Source organism: Leopardus geoffroyi, chromosome C3, assembly GCF_018350155.1.
Source record: "Leopardus geoffroyi isolate Oge1 chromosome C3, O.geoffroyi_Oge1_pat1.0, whole genome shotgun sequence".
Lineage (NCBI taxonomy): Eukaryota > Metazoa > Chordata > Mammalia > Carnivora > Felidae > Leopardus > Leopardus geoffroyi.
Genome location: NC_059338.1, coordinates 64,057,864 through 64,074,852, shown reverse-complemented (window position 1 = coordinate 64,074,852; position 16,989 = coordinate 64,057,864). Strand labels below are relative to the sequence as shown.

The following is a 16,989-nucleotide window of genomic DNA, read 5'->3' as shown; positions in this document are numbered from 1 at the left end:
AAAGAAAAGGAATCCAAGTATATCACTAGAGAAAGCTAGCAAACCATGAAGAAAGAGAAAGAAAGCAAGAGAAAAAAGAAACAGAGAAGAACTACCAAAAAAATCATAAAACAAATAACAAAATGACAATAAATGCATATCTGTCAATAATTAATTAGTTTGAGGGGCACCAAAGTGGCTCAGTTAAGCATCTGACTCTTGACTTCGGCTCAGGTCATGATCTCGCATTTGTGAGTTCAAGCTCTGCATCAGGTTCTGTCCCAAGCTTGCTTGGGATTCTGTCTCCCTCTCTCTCTGCCCTGCCCCCACTTGCTCTCTATCTCTCTCAAAATAAATAAAAATAAACTTCAAAAAACTGCATAATAATTACTTTCAGTGCAATGGACTAAATGCTCCAATCAAAAGACACAGGATGACAAAATGGATAAAAAAGTAAGTCTCAACTATATGCTGCCTACAAGAGACTCATACCAGACTTAAAAAATTTTTTTTTAATGTTTATTCATTTGTGAGAGACAGAGAGAGTGAGTGGGGGAAGGGCAGAGAGAGAAAAGGAGACACAGAATCCAAAAAAGGCTCCAGGCTCTGAGCTGTTAGCACAGAGCTCGATGTGGGGCTTGAACTCACTAACTGTGAGATCATGACCTGAGCTGAAGCCAGACGCTTAGCCGACTGAGCCACCCAGGCACCCTGACTCATACCAGTCTTAAAGATACATGCAGATTGAAAGTGAAGGGATGAAAGGACATTTATCATGCAAATGGAAGTGAAAAGAAAGCTGGGGTAGCAATACTTATATTGGACAAAATAGACTTTAAAACAAAGGCTATAATAAGAGACAAAGAAGGACATGACATAATGATAAAAGAAACAATCCAACAAGAGGATATAATGATTGAAATAATTTATGCAGCCGACATGGGAGCACCTAATTACATAAAGCAACTATTAATAGACATAAAGTAAGAAATTGACATTAACACAATAATAGTAGGGACTTTAATACCCCACTTATATCAATGGATAGGTCATTGAGAAAGAAAATCAACAAGGAAATGGTGGCTTTGAATGACATGTTAAACCAGAAGGACCTAACAGACATATTTAGAACATTCTACCCTAAAACAGTAGGTTACACATTCTTTTCAAGAACATATGGAACAGTCTCCAGAATAGATCACATGTCAGGCCACAAAATAAGTCTCAACAAATTAAAAAAGATTGAAGTCATACCATTCATCGTTTCCAACCACAGCACTATAAAACTAGAAGCCAACTGCAAGAAAATGTCTGGAAAGAGCACAAATAAATGGAGGCTAAACAATGTGACACTAAACAATGAATAGGTCAACCAAAAAATCAAAGAAGAAATTAAAAAAAAATACATGGAGACGAATGAAAATAAAAACACAACAGTCTAAAACTGTTGGAAGATGCAGGAAAAGTCATTCTGAAAGGGAAGTAGCAACAGAGGTCTACCTCAAGTGGCAAGAAAACATTTCAAATAAAAAAGCTAACCTTACATCCAAAGGAACTAGAATAAAAAGAAATAACAAAACAAAACCCAAACCAGTACAAGGAAGGAAATAATAAAGATTCCAGCAGAAATAAATGAAATCGAAACTTAAAAAAACAACAAAACAGATCGATGTTCTTTGAAAAGATTGACAAAATAGATAAACTATTAGCAGAACTCATTAAAAAAAAGAGGACACAAAGAAACAAAATCAGAAATGAAGAGAAGAATAACAACTAATGCCTCAGAGATATGAAGGATCATAAGAGAATATTATGAAAAATTATATGACAACAAATTGGACAACCTAGAAGGAAAGCATAAATTCCTAGAACATGTAACCTCCCAAAACGGAATCAGGAAGAAATAGAAAATTTGAACCGACTAATTACCAGCAATGAAAATGAATCAATAATCAAAAACTCCCAACAAATAGGCCCTGGAGCAGATGGCCTCATAGCTGAATTCTAGTGAATATTTAAAGAAGAGTTAGTATGTTTTCTTCTGAAACTATTCAAAAAATATAAAGGAAGGAAAGCTTCCAGATTCATTCTATGAAGCCAGAATTACCATGATATGAAAACCATATAAAGACGCTATAAGAAAAAAGAATTATAGGCCAATATATCTGATGAACACAAATGCAGATCGAGAATCCTTAAACTATTAACAAACCGAATCCAACTATACATTAAAAAAATCATTCGCCACGATCAAGTGGGATTCATTCCTGGGATGCAAGGGTGCTTCCATATTCACAAATCAACTAATGTGATTCATCACATCAATAAGAAAAAAGATAAAAACTATATGATCATCTCAATAAACATAGAATAAACATTTGACAAAGAACAACAGCAATTCATGATAAAAACTCTCAACAAAGTAGATTTAGAGGGAACATATCTCAATATAATAAAGGCCATACAGGAAAAATCAACAGCTAACATTATCCTCAATGGTAAAAAATTGAAAGCATTTCCCCTAAGATCAGAACAAGGCAAGGATGTCCTTTCTCACCACTTTCATTGAACATAGTACTGGAGGACTTAGCCACAGAAATCAGACAAGAAAAAGAAATAAAAGGCATCCAAATTGAAAAGAAGTACAACTTTTGCTATTTGTTGATGACATGATACTATATATAGAAAATCCTAAAGATTCTGCCAAAATCTACTAAACCTGATAAGTGAATTCAAAGTTTCAGGATACAAAATTAATATACAGAAATCTGTTGCATTTCTATACAATAATAATAAAGTAGAGACAGAGAAATTAAGAAGACAATCCCATTTATAATTGCACCAAAAAGTATAAAATAACCTAGGGATAAACTTAGCCAGGGAGGTGACTGATCTGTACTCTGGAAACTATAAGACACGGATGAAAGAAACTGAAGAAGACACAAATCATTGGAAAGACATTCCATGCTCATGGATTGGGAGAACAAATATTGTTAAATTCTTGATACTAACCAAAGCAATATACAGATTTAATGCAATCTCTATCAAAACACCAACAGCATTTTGCACAGAACTAAAACAATTAATTCTAAAATTTGTATGCATCCACAAAAGACCCCAAAGAGCGAAAGCAATCTGGAGAAAGAAGAACAAAGCTAGAGATATCACAATTCCAGATTTCAAGATATACTACAAAGAGGTAGTAATCAAAACAGTATGATACTGGCAAAAAAAATTGACATAATAGATTGATAGAATAGAATAGAGAGCCCAGAAACAAATCCACAATTAGATGGTCAATTAATCTATGACAAAGGAGGCAAGACAATACAATGGGAAAAGGATAGTCTCTTCAACAAATTGTGTTGGAAAACTGGACAGCTACATGCAAAAAGAATGACACTGGACCACTTTCTTACACCATACACAGAAATAAACTCAAAATGGATTAAGGACCTAATGTGAGACCTTGATACCATAAAAACCCTAGAAGAGAAAACAGGCAGTAATATCTTTGACATCAGCCATGGCAACTTTTTTCTAGATATGTCTCCTGAGGCAAGGGAAAGAAAAACAAAAATAAACTATTGGGGCTACATCAAAACTAAAATCTTCTGCACAATAAAGGAAACAATGAACAAAGCAAAACAAAACAAAACAACCTTCTGAATGGGAGAAGGTATTTGCAAATGATATATCTGATAAAAGTTTAGTATCCAAAATATATAAAAAACCTATACAAGTCAATGCCAAAAAAACCCACAAGTAATAAAGTTAAAAAATAGGAAAAAACATGAACAGATATTTCTGCAAAGACAGCTAACAGACATAAGGGAAGATCCTCAACATCACTAATCATCATATAAGTGAAAATCAAAACCACAATGAAATATCACCTCACACCTGTCAGAATGGCTAAAATCAGAAAAACAACAAATGGTGAGGATGCATAGAAAAAGAAACACTAGTGCACGGTTGGTGGGAATGCAGACTAGTGTAGTCACTGTGGAAAATAGTATGGAGGTTCCTCAAAAAATTAAAAATAGAATTACTGTATGATCCAGTAATTCCACTACTGTGTATTTACTCAAAGAAAAATACTAATGTGAAAAGATATATCTACCCCTATATTTATTGCAGCACTGTTTACACTAGCCAAAATAAGGAAGCAGCCCAAGTGTCCATTGATGGATGCATGTATAAAGAAGATGTGGTATGGGGCGCCTGGGTGGCTCAGTCGGATAAGTGTCTGACTTTGGTTCGGGTCATGATCTCACAGTTCGTGGGTTTGAGCCCCACATTGGGCTCTGTGCTGAACTCTTTCTTGGAGCCTGGAGACTGCTTCGGATTCTATGTCTCCTTCTCTCTCTGCCCCTCCCCATCTCATGCTCTGTCTCACTCTGTCTCTCAAAAATAAATGCAATAAAAAAATTTTTTAAAAGATGTGGTATGTATGTATGTATGTATGTATGTATACACATATGCATGAATGAATATATATAATATGAACATATATATATATATGAATGAATATTATTCCACTGTAAAATGGAGTGAAATCTTGCCACTTGTGACAACATGAATGGACCTAGAGAGTATAATGCTAAGTGAAATAAGTCATTCAGAGAAAGACAAATACCATATGATTTCACTCTTATGTGAAATTTAAGAAAACAAATGATCTAAGAAAAAAAAAGAGACACACAAAAAAAATGAGTTTCTTAACGATAGAGAACAAACTAGTGGTCACCAGAGGGGACGTTGCAGGGTTTGGGTGAAATAGGTGATGAGGATTAAGGAGGGCACTTGTCATGATGAGCACTGAGTGATGTATAGAATTATTGAATCACTATATTGTATACTTTAAATCAATATAACACTGTACATTAATTATAGTAGAATTAAGAAAACAAATCAATAAATATTTTAAAAGAATAGAAATATAGAAAGTATGTTGTCAGAGTATAATAGAATTAAATTAGAAGTTAGTACAGAAAGGTAATTGGAAAATCCCTAACTACTTGGAAATTGACACACTTTTAAATAACACATGGGTCAGGAAGAAGTCTCAAAAGAAATGTAAACTTAAAAATCTTTGAACTATATGGAAATACAATAGCAAATAGAATCCAACAATATATAAAAAGAGTTATATACTATGGCCAAATGGAATTTATTTTAGGTATGCAAGGCTCGTTCAACATCCCAAAATCAATCAGTTTAACCCACTACAACAGAACAAAGGATAAAAATCATATGTGCACAGCAAACTAAATCAACAAAATGAAAGGACAACCTACTGAGTGAAAGAAAATAGTTACAAATCATATATCAATTAAGGAGCTAATATTCAAAATATATCGAAACTCATACAACTCAATAGCAAAAAAAAAACTAACGATCCAATTTGAACATGATCAGAAGATCTGAATAGACTTTTTTCCAAAGAAGACATACAGATGGCCAACAGGTACATGAAAAGATGCCTCACCTCATACCTGTCAGAATGGCTAAAATCAAAAAGAAATAACAAGTGTTGGCAAGGATGTGGTGAAAAAGGCACTTGTGCACTGTTGGCAGGAATATAAATTGGTGCAGCCACTGTGAAAAACAGTATGAAGGTTCCTCAAAAAATTAAAATTAGAAACACCATATGATGCAGTAATTCCACTGCTGAGTATTTACCCCTCCCCATTAAAACAGTAATCCAAAAAGATATAGGCACCCCTATGTTTATTGCAGCATTATTTACAATAGCCAAGATATGGAAGCAGCCTAAGTGTCCATCAACAGATTAATGGATAAAGAAGATATGGTGTACATACAATGGAATACTACTCAAGCACAAAAAAGAAGGAAATGTTTCCATTTGCAACTACATGGATGGACCTCGAGGGCATTATGCTAAGTGAAATAAATTAGAGAAAGACAAATAGTATATGATATGCTTCTATATGGAATGTAAAAAATGCTGAGCTCACAGAAACAGAGTAGAATGGTGACTGAAGGATCTGAGGGGGTGGGCAAAATGGGGACCTGGTGGTCAAAGGGTACAAACTTCCAGTGATAAGATGAATAAATTCTGGGAATCTAAGTATAGCATAATGAGTATAGTTAATAACACAGTATTAAATAATGAAAGTTGATAAAAGAGTAAATCTTAAATCATCTTACCACAAAAAAGAAGTGGTAATTATGTAGGTGATAAAGGTGTTAAAAATTCTACTATGGTAATCATTTCACAACATATAAGTGTATCATATCAACAGTGTATACCTAAACTTACACAATGTTATATATCATTTATATCTCAATAAAGCTGAACAAAAAGAAAGAAACCAACACTCCTTACAAACAAAAGAAAACAAAAGCCCATCCAAAATTCATCAACAGTAGAATGGATGAAAAATGCATAGTATGTTGAAATGATGAAATATCATACAGGATCAAAAATGAATAAACTATAGGTACGGTATAACATGAATAAGTAATATAAAGTTGACCCCCCCCAACAGCAATATGTACAATGTATAGAAAACATGATTCCATTTATATAAAGTAGAAAAGTAAACACAAAACCAAAACCCACTAAACCAAACTACATTGGTTAGGAATCATGCAACAAGCTAAAAATAAAAAATAAAAAAAAATAAAAAATAAAAAAAAGCAGAGCAATTATTACCATCAAATTCAGAATAATGGTTACTTTTAGATGGAACAAAATGATTATATCCATACAAGTACTTCTAAGGTGGAGGGAGAAATTATGCTCATTCAGAGTGCACATATGGGGACCTTGTGTACTATTGTTGGTGTTTTACTTCTTGATAGTGGTTATAGGGCTAATTGTTATTATTCATTAAACTATATTGTACACATCTATGGTTTTTTCTTTCTGATATGATTCATAGTTAAAATTGTAAGAAAAAAACCTCAGAATAAAACCCTACAATTTAAAGTATTTTTTAAAAAATATTTTTATTTATTTTTGAGACAGAGCATGAGCAGGTGAGGGGCAGAGAGAGAGGGAGACACAGAATCTGAGGCAGGCTCCAGGCTCCGAGCTGTCAGCACAGAGGCTGATGCGGGGCCTGAACTCACAGACTGTGAGGACTGTGAGATCATGACCTGAGCTGAAGTCGGACGCTCAACCGACTGAGCCACCCAGGCGCCCCAATAGGTTGTCATTCTGATTTGTTAGTCCATCTCTTGTGAATTTGGCTACCAAGAAGCATGTAACATACTATTCAAAAATTATATCTTGACTCATTAAGACATAGTCTCATATGAAACTAAAACTCATTTTATTCTTCTCTTCAATAGGTTTTTGTTATAACAGAAGACAGAAAACTTAAATCTTGAAAGAGACAAATTTGTAACAAATGAAATAAAGGACATACAGATCTTCCTTGAATTACAATTGGCTATAAATTGAAAATATCATTAAGTGGAAAATGCATTTAATGCACCTAACTACCAAACATTGTAGCTTAGCCTAGCCTACCTTAAATGTGCTCAGAACACTCACATTAGCCTAAAGTTGGGCAAAACCATCTAACACCAGGGCTGTTTTATAATAAGGTGTTTAATGTCTCATGTAAATCATTGAATACTGTACTGAAATTGAAAAACAATGGTTGTATGTGTTCAGAATAGTTTAAATGTACTGGTTGTTTATTCTTGTGACCCCTGCCAGCACCCAGTGTCACGCAAAGGTATCATGCCACATTGATAGCCCGCTAGTCTGGGAAAAGATCCAAGTTCAAAGTACAATTTCTATTGAATGTATATCACTTTTGCACTATAGTGAAGTAGAAAAACTATAAGTCAAGCCACATAAATTGAAGACCATCTGTGTTCATCCACTGTACTGCCCCTTTAGGAAATTCACTAGTGTCCAAGTGGTAAAGGGTTCAGTAAGGGACTGGACAGATTTTTGAAAGATGATATCTAGACAGATGCTCAAGGAACACCTTTAAAGCACTTTGAAGGTTAGCATCTTCGTGAATAATGCGGTTCATAAAAGGAAGGGCAATGCTCAATTAGAATTCAGGAGAAAGATTTATAATTGGGGAGACTGAGCACTAGCTCAAAATCACTATAGTGGCTAAATGTAATGGATAATTAAAGCGTGGTTAGTTAGTTCTGGAATGCTTATAATAAATTATTCAAAGCCCTTAAAAAGGAACCATAGCATATTATTTTATCTGTGATAATAGTAATGTTTCCACCTACTAGTGAAGGTTCATTTGCATTCCGTAGAATCTCACTGGGATCTGCATTTTCTGGGTCATATATCCATACAATGATAACCTACAAAATAAAAAAGTGTTTGTATTTTTCTACATTTTGGACAAATTTCATTTTTATAACAATAAAAATGTTTTTATTTATTTAAACATTTTTGATTATCCCATTAAAAAACTCAAAAGTGATACATATTGTTTTTAACAAGTGAAACAAACCAAAGACCTATGAAGGAAGAGTTAATTTTCCTCTACACTTTTGAAGTAACCAATGTTAAAACTGTGCATGTATGTTTATATCTCTTTCTCTATAATCACAATTCAACACTTGGTTTTGTCACTCGATACATCACTTGATCTACACCATTGTCATTTCAATAGATGTAGATCTAATTTTTTCTTTCTTGTTGATTTTCTCCTTGAATAGACAATTTATTCACATAGTTAAAAACAAATTATATTCAAAATAAAGTGAATTTCGTCTTTCCCACTCTGTACTCCATCACTCACTTCTCACTGTATCCCCAAGTATCTACTATCACTTGTTTATATTTCTATAAAATTTTTGTGTATAACTAAGATGTTATTTTTCTTTCTTATAAATGCAAGTATTCTAAACATGTTTTTTTCCTTTTTTTAATTAAAAAAAATTTTTTTAACGTTTATTTATTTTTGAGACAGAGAGAGACAGAGCATGAATGGGGGAGGGTCAGAGAGAGGGAGACACAGAATCTGAAACAGGCTCCGGGCCCTGAGCTGTTAGCACAGAGCCCGACGCAGGGCTCGAACTCACAGACTGTGAGATCATGACCCGAGCTGAAGTCAGACGCTCAACCGACTGAGCCACCCAGGCGCCCCATAAACATGTTTTTTTCAAACATATTCTTCACTTAAAGTTATATCTTAGAGATCTTTACATATTTTCATGAACTTTTCCACTGGATATTGCTATAATGAGCAATTTTGTACATATATTATTTTGTGCTTTGGAGTATGACTAAAAGTGTGATTCTTGAGCCATACAGTATATGCATTTGTAATTTTCACAGATACTGCAGTGTATGAGATTTCTTCTTTCTTCATTGTGTGTTGTCACACATTTGGAATTTGCCAATCTGGTGGGTGAAAAATGGTGCTTTGATGCAGTTTTAGCCTCCGTCTCTTTTATTATAAAAACGTTTGAGCATCTTTCCATATGTTCAAGGTCCACTTGTATTTCCTGTCTTGTGAACTATCTGTTCACTTCCTTTGCCTATTTGCCATTTTCTATTGGGCTGTTAGTCTTTGATTTATTAATTTGTAGAATTCTTTATGTTAATAACTTCGACATCTGTATGTTCTAAATCCTCTGTGTTTTGGTTATATGGATACACACACACACACCTATATACACATACATGAACATTTTATTCCCTGTATAATTATATCATATTCCTATTTATCCTATTTCATCTGTTTGCTTTAATTCTATATTGTCCTTTCATATTGCTGTGCTTCCTCTTTTCCTTCCTTCCTTGCTTTTTTATAGCATGGCTTTATTTTCCCTTTATAGTCCCTTCACCTATTAAGCCTCTCTCAACCTATAAAACGATTTAAACAACTATTATGTGCCCTCCCCTATTTTTCTCTACACCATGTAAGCATCTACAGACATGTAGACAAATACATGTTTACATGTATTTTTAAAAAGAGGCATTTTAAGAGTTTTTAAAACAAAACTGGATCATATTATACACACTCCCATATTCTCTTTTTCTCATGCAAGTGTACCCCATTGAAAGTCGCCAGTGTCAGTTCTCAGAAAGCCTGAATCATATTTTACAATGTGGTTACGCTGTAATTTATAGATCCATTTCTCTAATGGGGCTTTACTGTGGCTCCAGTTTTATTATGTTTTGTTTTACCACTAATATAATGCTGCAAAATATAGGACCTTTTCCATATAGCTTTATGTACTGGAGGTCCGACTTCTGTGGAGTAGATTCCCAGAAGTAAGACTCCTGATCCAAAGGGTATAAATACTTTTACTAGGTGTTTCCCTATTACTCTCCAAAAATGTACTAAGTCTCTAACTGTACACATTTTCCACCAACAAAATCTGGGTTACACCCTGTGGCCCAGTTTCCCTCTCACAGTGTTTTCTCTTGTTTTTACCAGTGTGATGAGCACGACATTTCATTGTGAATTTGGGTTTTCCTGAGATTATGTGAATTTCAGTATTGTTTCAGGTTTGTTAGATTTGCTCTTGGGTACAGTGCACTTTTACATTTTTTGTTGGCACTTACCATTTTCTTACCCTTTGTAAGAGCTCTTTGTTTTGTTTGGACTTCAGGTACACATATACAGAATTAGAATAATCACAATCCTTGGCTCACAACACACTATTATTATTGGTATGACTATCTTTTATGTAACTATTTAAATTCTAAAATAGCAAAATAAAAACCAAGAACCCACCACCATATTCGAGTACAAGAACCTTACAAATATCTTTCATTTATCTACATATTGTTCCTTTTCTGGTTCTGTTTCTGCCCACAGGTACTCACTTTCCTGAACTGTTTGTTAATTTTTTTTTAATTTAAATTTTTTTAATATATTTTTTTAAACGTTTATTTATTTTTGAGACAGAGAGAGACGGAGCATGAATGGGGGAGGGTCAGAGAGAGAGGGAGACACAGAATCTGAAACAGGCTCCAGGCTCTGAGCTGTCAGCACAGAGCCCCATGCGGGGCTCGAACTCACGGACCGCGAGATCATGACCTGAGCCGAAGTCAGCTGCTTAACCGACTGAGCCACCCAGGCGCCCCCTTTTTTTTAATTTTAAACATTAACATGATGTTTAGTTTTTGGCTATTTTGAACTTAGTCATCCCACACATAGCCCCCTAGGATCTGCTTTTTTTTTCTTTCAACATTGTGTAACTAGGATTTATTTGTGTTGTTGCCCTAACTGAGCCCATTCATTTTTATTGCTATTTAAAATTCCATCATGTGAATGTACCACAATTTTTCCATTTTCCTGTTGATGGGCATTTGGATTCTTTCTGTTTGGGAGGGATGGATTTTATGAGCATTTAAAAAAATTTTTTTTAATGTTTATTTATTTTTGACAGAGAGAGAGCAAGCGAGCATGAGCGGGGAAGGGGCAGAGAGAGAGGGAGACACAGAATCCGAAGCAGGCTCCGGGCTCTGAGCTGTCAGCACAGAGCCCAACGCGGGGCTCAAACCCACAGACTGTGAGATCATGACTTGAGCTGTAGTCGGACACTCAACCTACTGAGCCACCGAGGCGCCCCATGAGTGTTTTCTGCTATGAGCATTTCTGAAAATGTCTCTTGATGCTTGAGAGCAAGAGTTTTCTCCTGGGTATATACTCAGGAGTGGGAATGATGAGTTGCAGGATATGTGTCAGATAATGCAGGATGATTTCACAAAATGGCTGCACCAGTTTACACCTCTCCCATCTCTTTGAACACTTAGGGATATTAGCTGGTTAGTGTCATCTATGTTGTAAAATTTTTTCATAACTATTTATTGTCTGAACTATGCTTATGGTACTTTTGTGATACAAAAGTTTTTAATTTTCACGTTTTCAATTTTGGCTATCTTTAATTTAAAGATTCTGGTTTCCAGTCTAGGATAAGATTTCCCTTCAGTTTATATGGCACAGCTTCAAGTTCTCCCCAAATCTGGTTTTACATTAAACTCTTTCTTGTATGCCAATTGGAATTTATTTTTTTATATGGTATAAGAGAGGATTACACTTTCATTTTCTTCCAGGAGTATAACATATTATACCATATTACTACACATAATTAGTGAAATATTTTTTCAAAAAGAGACCAAAAAAACCCCCCAGACTCTTAAATACAGAGAACAAACTGGTGGTTGCCAGGGGTTAGTTGGGTGGGGGATGGGTGAAATAGGTGAAGGGGATTCAGATACATGCACACGTATCATGATGAGCACTGAGTAGTAATGGATAGAATGGTTGGTTCACTATATTGTATACCTGAAATATAACATTGTATGTTAATTATATTGGAATTAAAAACAAATAAAAATTTTAAAAAGAATAAATTGGAAAACAAAGATATTTTTTCAGTCAAAAAATTGACATTAGATCCAATTAAATACTTTAAAAACTAGATCTTTTAAAGATCACTCAACAGGGGCACCTGGGTGGCTCAGTTGGTTAAGCGTCCAACTCTTGATTTCAGCCCAGGGCATGATCTCATGGTTTGTAGGATCAAGCCCCACATCGGGCTGTGTGCCGACGACATGGAGCCTGATTGGGATCTCTCTCTCTCTCTCTCTCTCTCTCCCCCTCTTTCTCTGCCCCTCCCCCACCCATGCATGCACTCACTCTCTCTCAAAATAAATAAACATTTAAAGTATATTTAAAAAATCATTCAACAAAATTTGAGAGTGATTCTTGCTACAAGTTCTGTGTCTTTCCTGTTAAATTGATTCATCAGTATTTTAGTCTTTATTGCTATTATAAATTTATAATATTGTACATTTTTTCTTGTCTTATTACTTACACGGTTATGTTCAAGACAATGTTAAATAATAGCGATGATATTTACTGACAGATGAGCACATTTGTCCAGTTCCTGATTTTAGTTGAATCAAAAATATTTCATAATTTATAATAATATTGTTAATTATTTGAGAAGTCAGTGTTTTTTTATTAAAATTAAGTGGTTCCCTGGGGTGCCTGGGTGGCTCAGTCGGTTAAGCATCCGACTTCGGCTCAGGTCATGATCTCGCAGTCTGTGAGTTCGAGCCCTGTGTCAGGCTCTGTGCTGACAGCTCAGAGCCTGGAGCCTGTTTTGGATTCTGTGTCTCCCTCTCTCTCTGCCCTTCCCCAACTCATGCTCTCTCTCTCTCTCTCTCTCTCTCTCTCTCTCTCAAAAATAAAAATTAGAATAACATTTTTAAAATGTTAAAATCAATGTGGTTCCCTTCTAAACTTGTTTTGTTTGGTGTTTCCATTAGGAATGGCTGTTCAATTTTTAAATTTACTGATGTGATCATTTATTTTCTTCTTTACTGCATTTATGGAATGGATATTGTTGTCAGATTTCTTGGTATTGAACCAATGTTGCATTCTGGAAGATACTGGCCCTTTTTAATTTATTCTTTTAATACATTGTTGGATTCCATTTGCTATTATTTTATGTAGAATTTTTGCACCTATATATACAAGGATATTGAGCTACACTTCCTTACTTCCCTTCTCTTTGCCTGCTTTTGGTATTTTTGCATATTTATTAGTGGTTTTTGATTTGTGGTAACCATTAGGTGTGTATATAACCTCTTCTGCATATAGCAGTCCATATTGTTAAAGTCCATGGTTGTTAAACTTTGAACACATTCTTTACTCCTCTCCTCCCCACGTTTAGGTATATATTGTTATATTTCACATTCTTTTATTTTGTGAGTTCCTTGACTTTTTTTTTTTTTCACAGAAATATTGTTACTGCTTTGTGTTTCCTACTTTATACTGTCACTTTTGGTCTTTCCACTCAAAGTGTCCCCTTTAAAATTTCTTACAGGGATGGTTTAGTGGTCATGAACTCCTTTAGTTTTTTTGTTTTTCTGGGAAACTCTTTATCTCTCCTATTCTGAATGATAGCCTTGCTAGATAGAGTATTCTCAGGTGCAGATTTTTCCCATTTAGCACTTTGAATATATCATACCATTCCCTTCTGCCTTGAAATGTTTCTGCTGGAAAATCTTCTGCTAGCCTTATGAGTTTTCCCTGTTAAGTTAGTCTTCTTTTGTCTTGCTGCTTTAACATTTTTTCCTTCATCACTATATTTTACTAATTTAATTACAATATGTTTGGTGTGGGTCTGCTTTTGTTGATTTTGATGGGGGTTCTCTGTGTCTTCTGGATATGGATATCTGTTTTCTTGCCCAAATTAGGGAAGTTTTCAGCTTCCCTAATAAATTTTCTGACCCCTTTTCTCTCTCTACTTTTTGTGGCACTCCTATAATACAAATTTTATTACCTTTAATGGAATCACTGAGTTCCCTAACTCTATTCTTGTTTTGCATAATTCTTTTTTTCTCCCCTCTTATGGTCAGCTTGATTACTTTCCATTACTCTGTCTTTTGGGCTATTAATTCATTCCTCTCCTTCTTCCAGTCTGTTGTTCATTCCATGAGGCATATTTCTCATTTTGTTTATTACGACCTTTATTTCTGCTATGTTGTTCCCTATCTCTGTGTAAGGGTTTAACTCATGTTTTCTACTCTTTTTGAGTCCAGTGAGTATCCTTATGATCAATGCTTTAAATTCTCTATCAGACATGTTACTTATATCTGTTTCACTTAGATCTCTGGCATGGTCTTGTTCTGTTCTTTCATTTGGAATAAATTTCTCTGTCTTCTCATTTTGTCTGTGTCTCTGTGCCTATTTCTGTGTTAGGAAAGTCAGCTATGTCTCCTGTTCTTGAGGGTAATGATCTTATGAAGAAGAGGTCCTATAGTGCTCTCTGCCATGTAATGTCATCTGTTCCCCAGGGCCTGCGCTTCTGGAAATGTCTCCAATGTGTGTTGCATGTGCTCTGCTGCTTTGTCCTGGCTGTTTTATCCTTCAGGCCAGTCATCTGCAGAGTCTCTGCCTATTGTAGGCACTGTTTGGTCTCTGGCCTGAATGTGGCACATTTTAACTAGGTGTGCTTTGGTCTGTTTGTGAAGTGAGCTCTGTTGACTCCACTTGGCAGAACCGAGATGCTGCAAAATTCCCATGATGGGTAACATGGTGTGAGTAGGGCTTTAGGCTGGTCTTTTGGGGGAAGGGGTCTGCCATGCTGGGGCTGAGACAAGCATGGCTCAGATAGGCAGTTCTACTGGAGCATGGGGGAGTGGAGCTTGGTGTAAGCAAGGTAGGTAGTGAGTGTCAGTGCCGCACTGGTTCCCACAGGTGATCCTGTGCTTATGCTGAGGGTCAGGAGAGGGAAATGACGCTGGCCAATTCCTTTGTTCCCCGAGGTTTCTCTCTGTGAATGCTACTTCTCTAGGACTCGCTCTGAGATGACCTAATAAACTCCCCACTGTGTGCCACAGGTGCTGTTTTGATTGCTATTTCCACAATGTAGGGTTGTTTGCCTGCCTTCTCTGCAAGAACAGTGCAGTGCCATTCAGGGTCTATCCCAGTCAAGCCCACTGACCTTTAAGCCCACTGGTTGCAAGAACTCATGAAATTTGGCCCCTCTTGCTTTCCAAGCCAATTGCTACAGGGATTTATTTTTCCTGTGTGCTCCCCTGTGTGCTAGTCTGTCTCTTGTCCTTCTTCATGACCATGGCTCCCTCCTTATCACAGTGGCCACAATCTCTCTCCCAAAGTGCATCTCCACACTTCCTACCTTCTTTGATGTGGCTTCTCTACCGTCAGTTGTGGAGTTTATTCTGTCAGTCTTCACATCAATTTCTCGCGTGTTTAGGATGATCTGATCGCTATTTAGTTACATTCATGGAAGGAGGCGAGCCTAGGATCCTTCTACTTGACTATCATCTTCCACCCTCGGACCAGATGTTAAAACCTTTTGATCTCAAGACCCCTTCATAGCCTTAAAAATTATTGAGAATATCACAGAGCTTCTGTTTTAGGTGGGTCAGATCTATCAATATTTACCATGTATCAAACCGAGAAGATTTAAAGATATTTATGAATTTATTTTAAAAACTATGATAAACCCATAAAATGTTAACATGACATATATTTTAATGAAAAAGAGCTATTTTCCAAAACAAAGAAAAGCAGAAGAATGGTTGTTTTGCATTTTACATCACAAAATGTCTGTGTTATCTGTCTTAATAGAAGACAGCTGAATTATCATCTGTGCTCCTGCATTCAAGCTGTTGGCACGTGTTGTTTTGGTGGAAGTATGTGGGGAAAATCTATCCTTGCACAGATATGTGGTTGGGAAAGGGTAGAGCTCAGGGACCTCCTGAAAAGGTCTGTGGAGCTCTAGGGGTCCTCAAATCATATTGTAAGTACCACTGCTCTAGGCAAATTTTGTTGAAAAATTAGTTTGGGAAATTCTCCTTCTGGGTAACATGAAAGATTAGAGGCAAATAATACAGTAGTGATATGGGAAGGATATATAAAATTTCAAAACATGTTTTACCTGGGTAAAGTTGTGAAAGAAACTTCTGTTGGGAAAAAGAGGAATCACATTTTAGTAAACAGCAGGCTAAATATTAGTTTGAATACTTCGCTTTCAATATACATGTTTCTAAGTCTCTCAATATTCTTATATTCCATTATAAATACATAAACAATTAAATACTAAATTTTTAAAAAGCTACTATGTCTATAATTAAATATAACGACTGATTCTCACATGTTATCACATGTCAAAGGCTGACAGGCTTGAATCTGCATGCTGCCTTAGTAACATTACAAGTTCACGTAGCCAAAATTGCATGAGCAGTCTTTAAAACTGTGATATGATCATTCTGCCTAAGAAAGTCTATAGTGTTTACATGCTGTAATTTATGCCAATTTATGCCAACAAAGTCATCAATTAGCAGTGAAAATCTTTCATTAACTGCCCTTTCAATGTAAATTTTCTGAAAGGAACATTTATTTGTATGTTCAGTTGCATGTTTTTTAGAAAGTGATGTTCATTTAATGATATCTGTATTTTCTTTATCATATAAGCTCTAAAAGTCAATGCCTCGGGACTATGTTCTTTTATTTGCTGATTGCTGCACAGTGCCTGGTACGTTATTATGTATAAAAT

At 35.5% G+C, this 16,989-nt stretch overlaps 1 protein-coding gene across 3 annotated transcripts in view; it reads right to left on the bottom strand.

The window, feature by feature from the left end:
- CATSPERE (catsper channel auxiliary subunit epsilon) overlaps window positions 1–16,989 on the bottom strand; it is a 197,889-nt gene that overhangs the window by 126,586 nt on the left and 54,314 nt on the right. For all 3 annotated transcript variants that reach the window (XR_006705997.1, XM_045453179.1, XM_045453178.1), the window contains 2 exons: window positions 16,372–16,396; window positions 8,215–8,292 (listed from right to left, as the gene is read on the bottom strand). Coding sequence is in view for 2 of the 3 variants with exons in the window: in XM_045453179.1 (XP_045309135.1) it covers window positions 8,215–8,292; window positions 16,372–16,396 (103 nt within the window). In the remaining variant the exon portion in view is untranslated. The remainder of the gene's footprint in view (window positions 1–8,214; window positions 8,293–16,371; window positions 16,397–16,989) is intronic.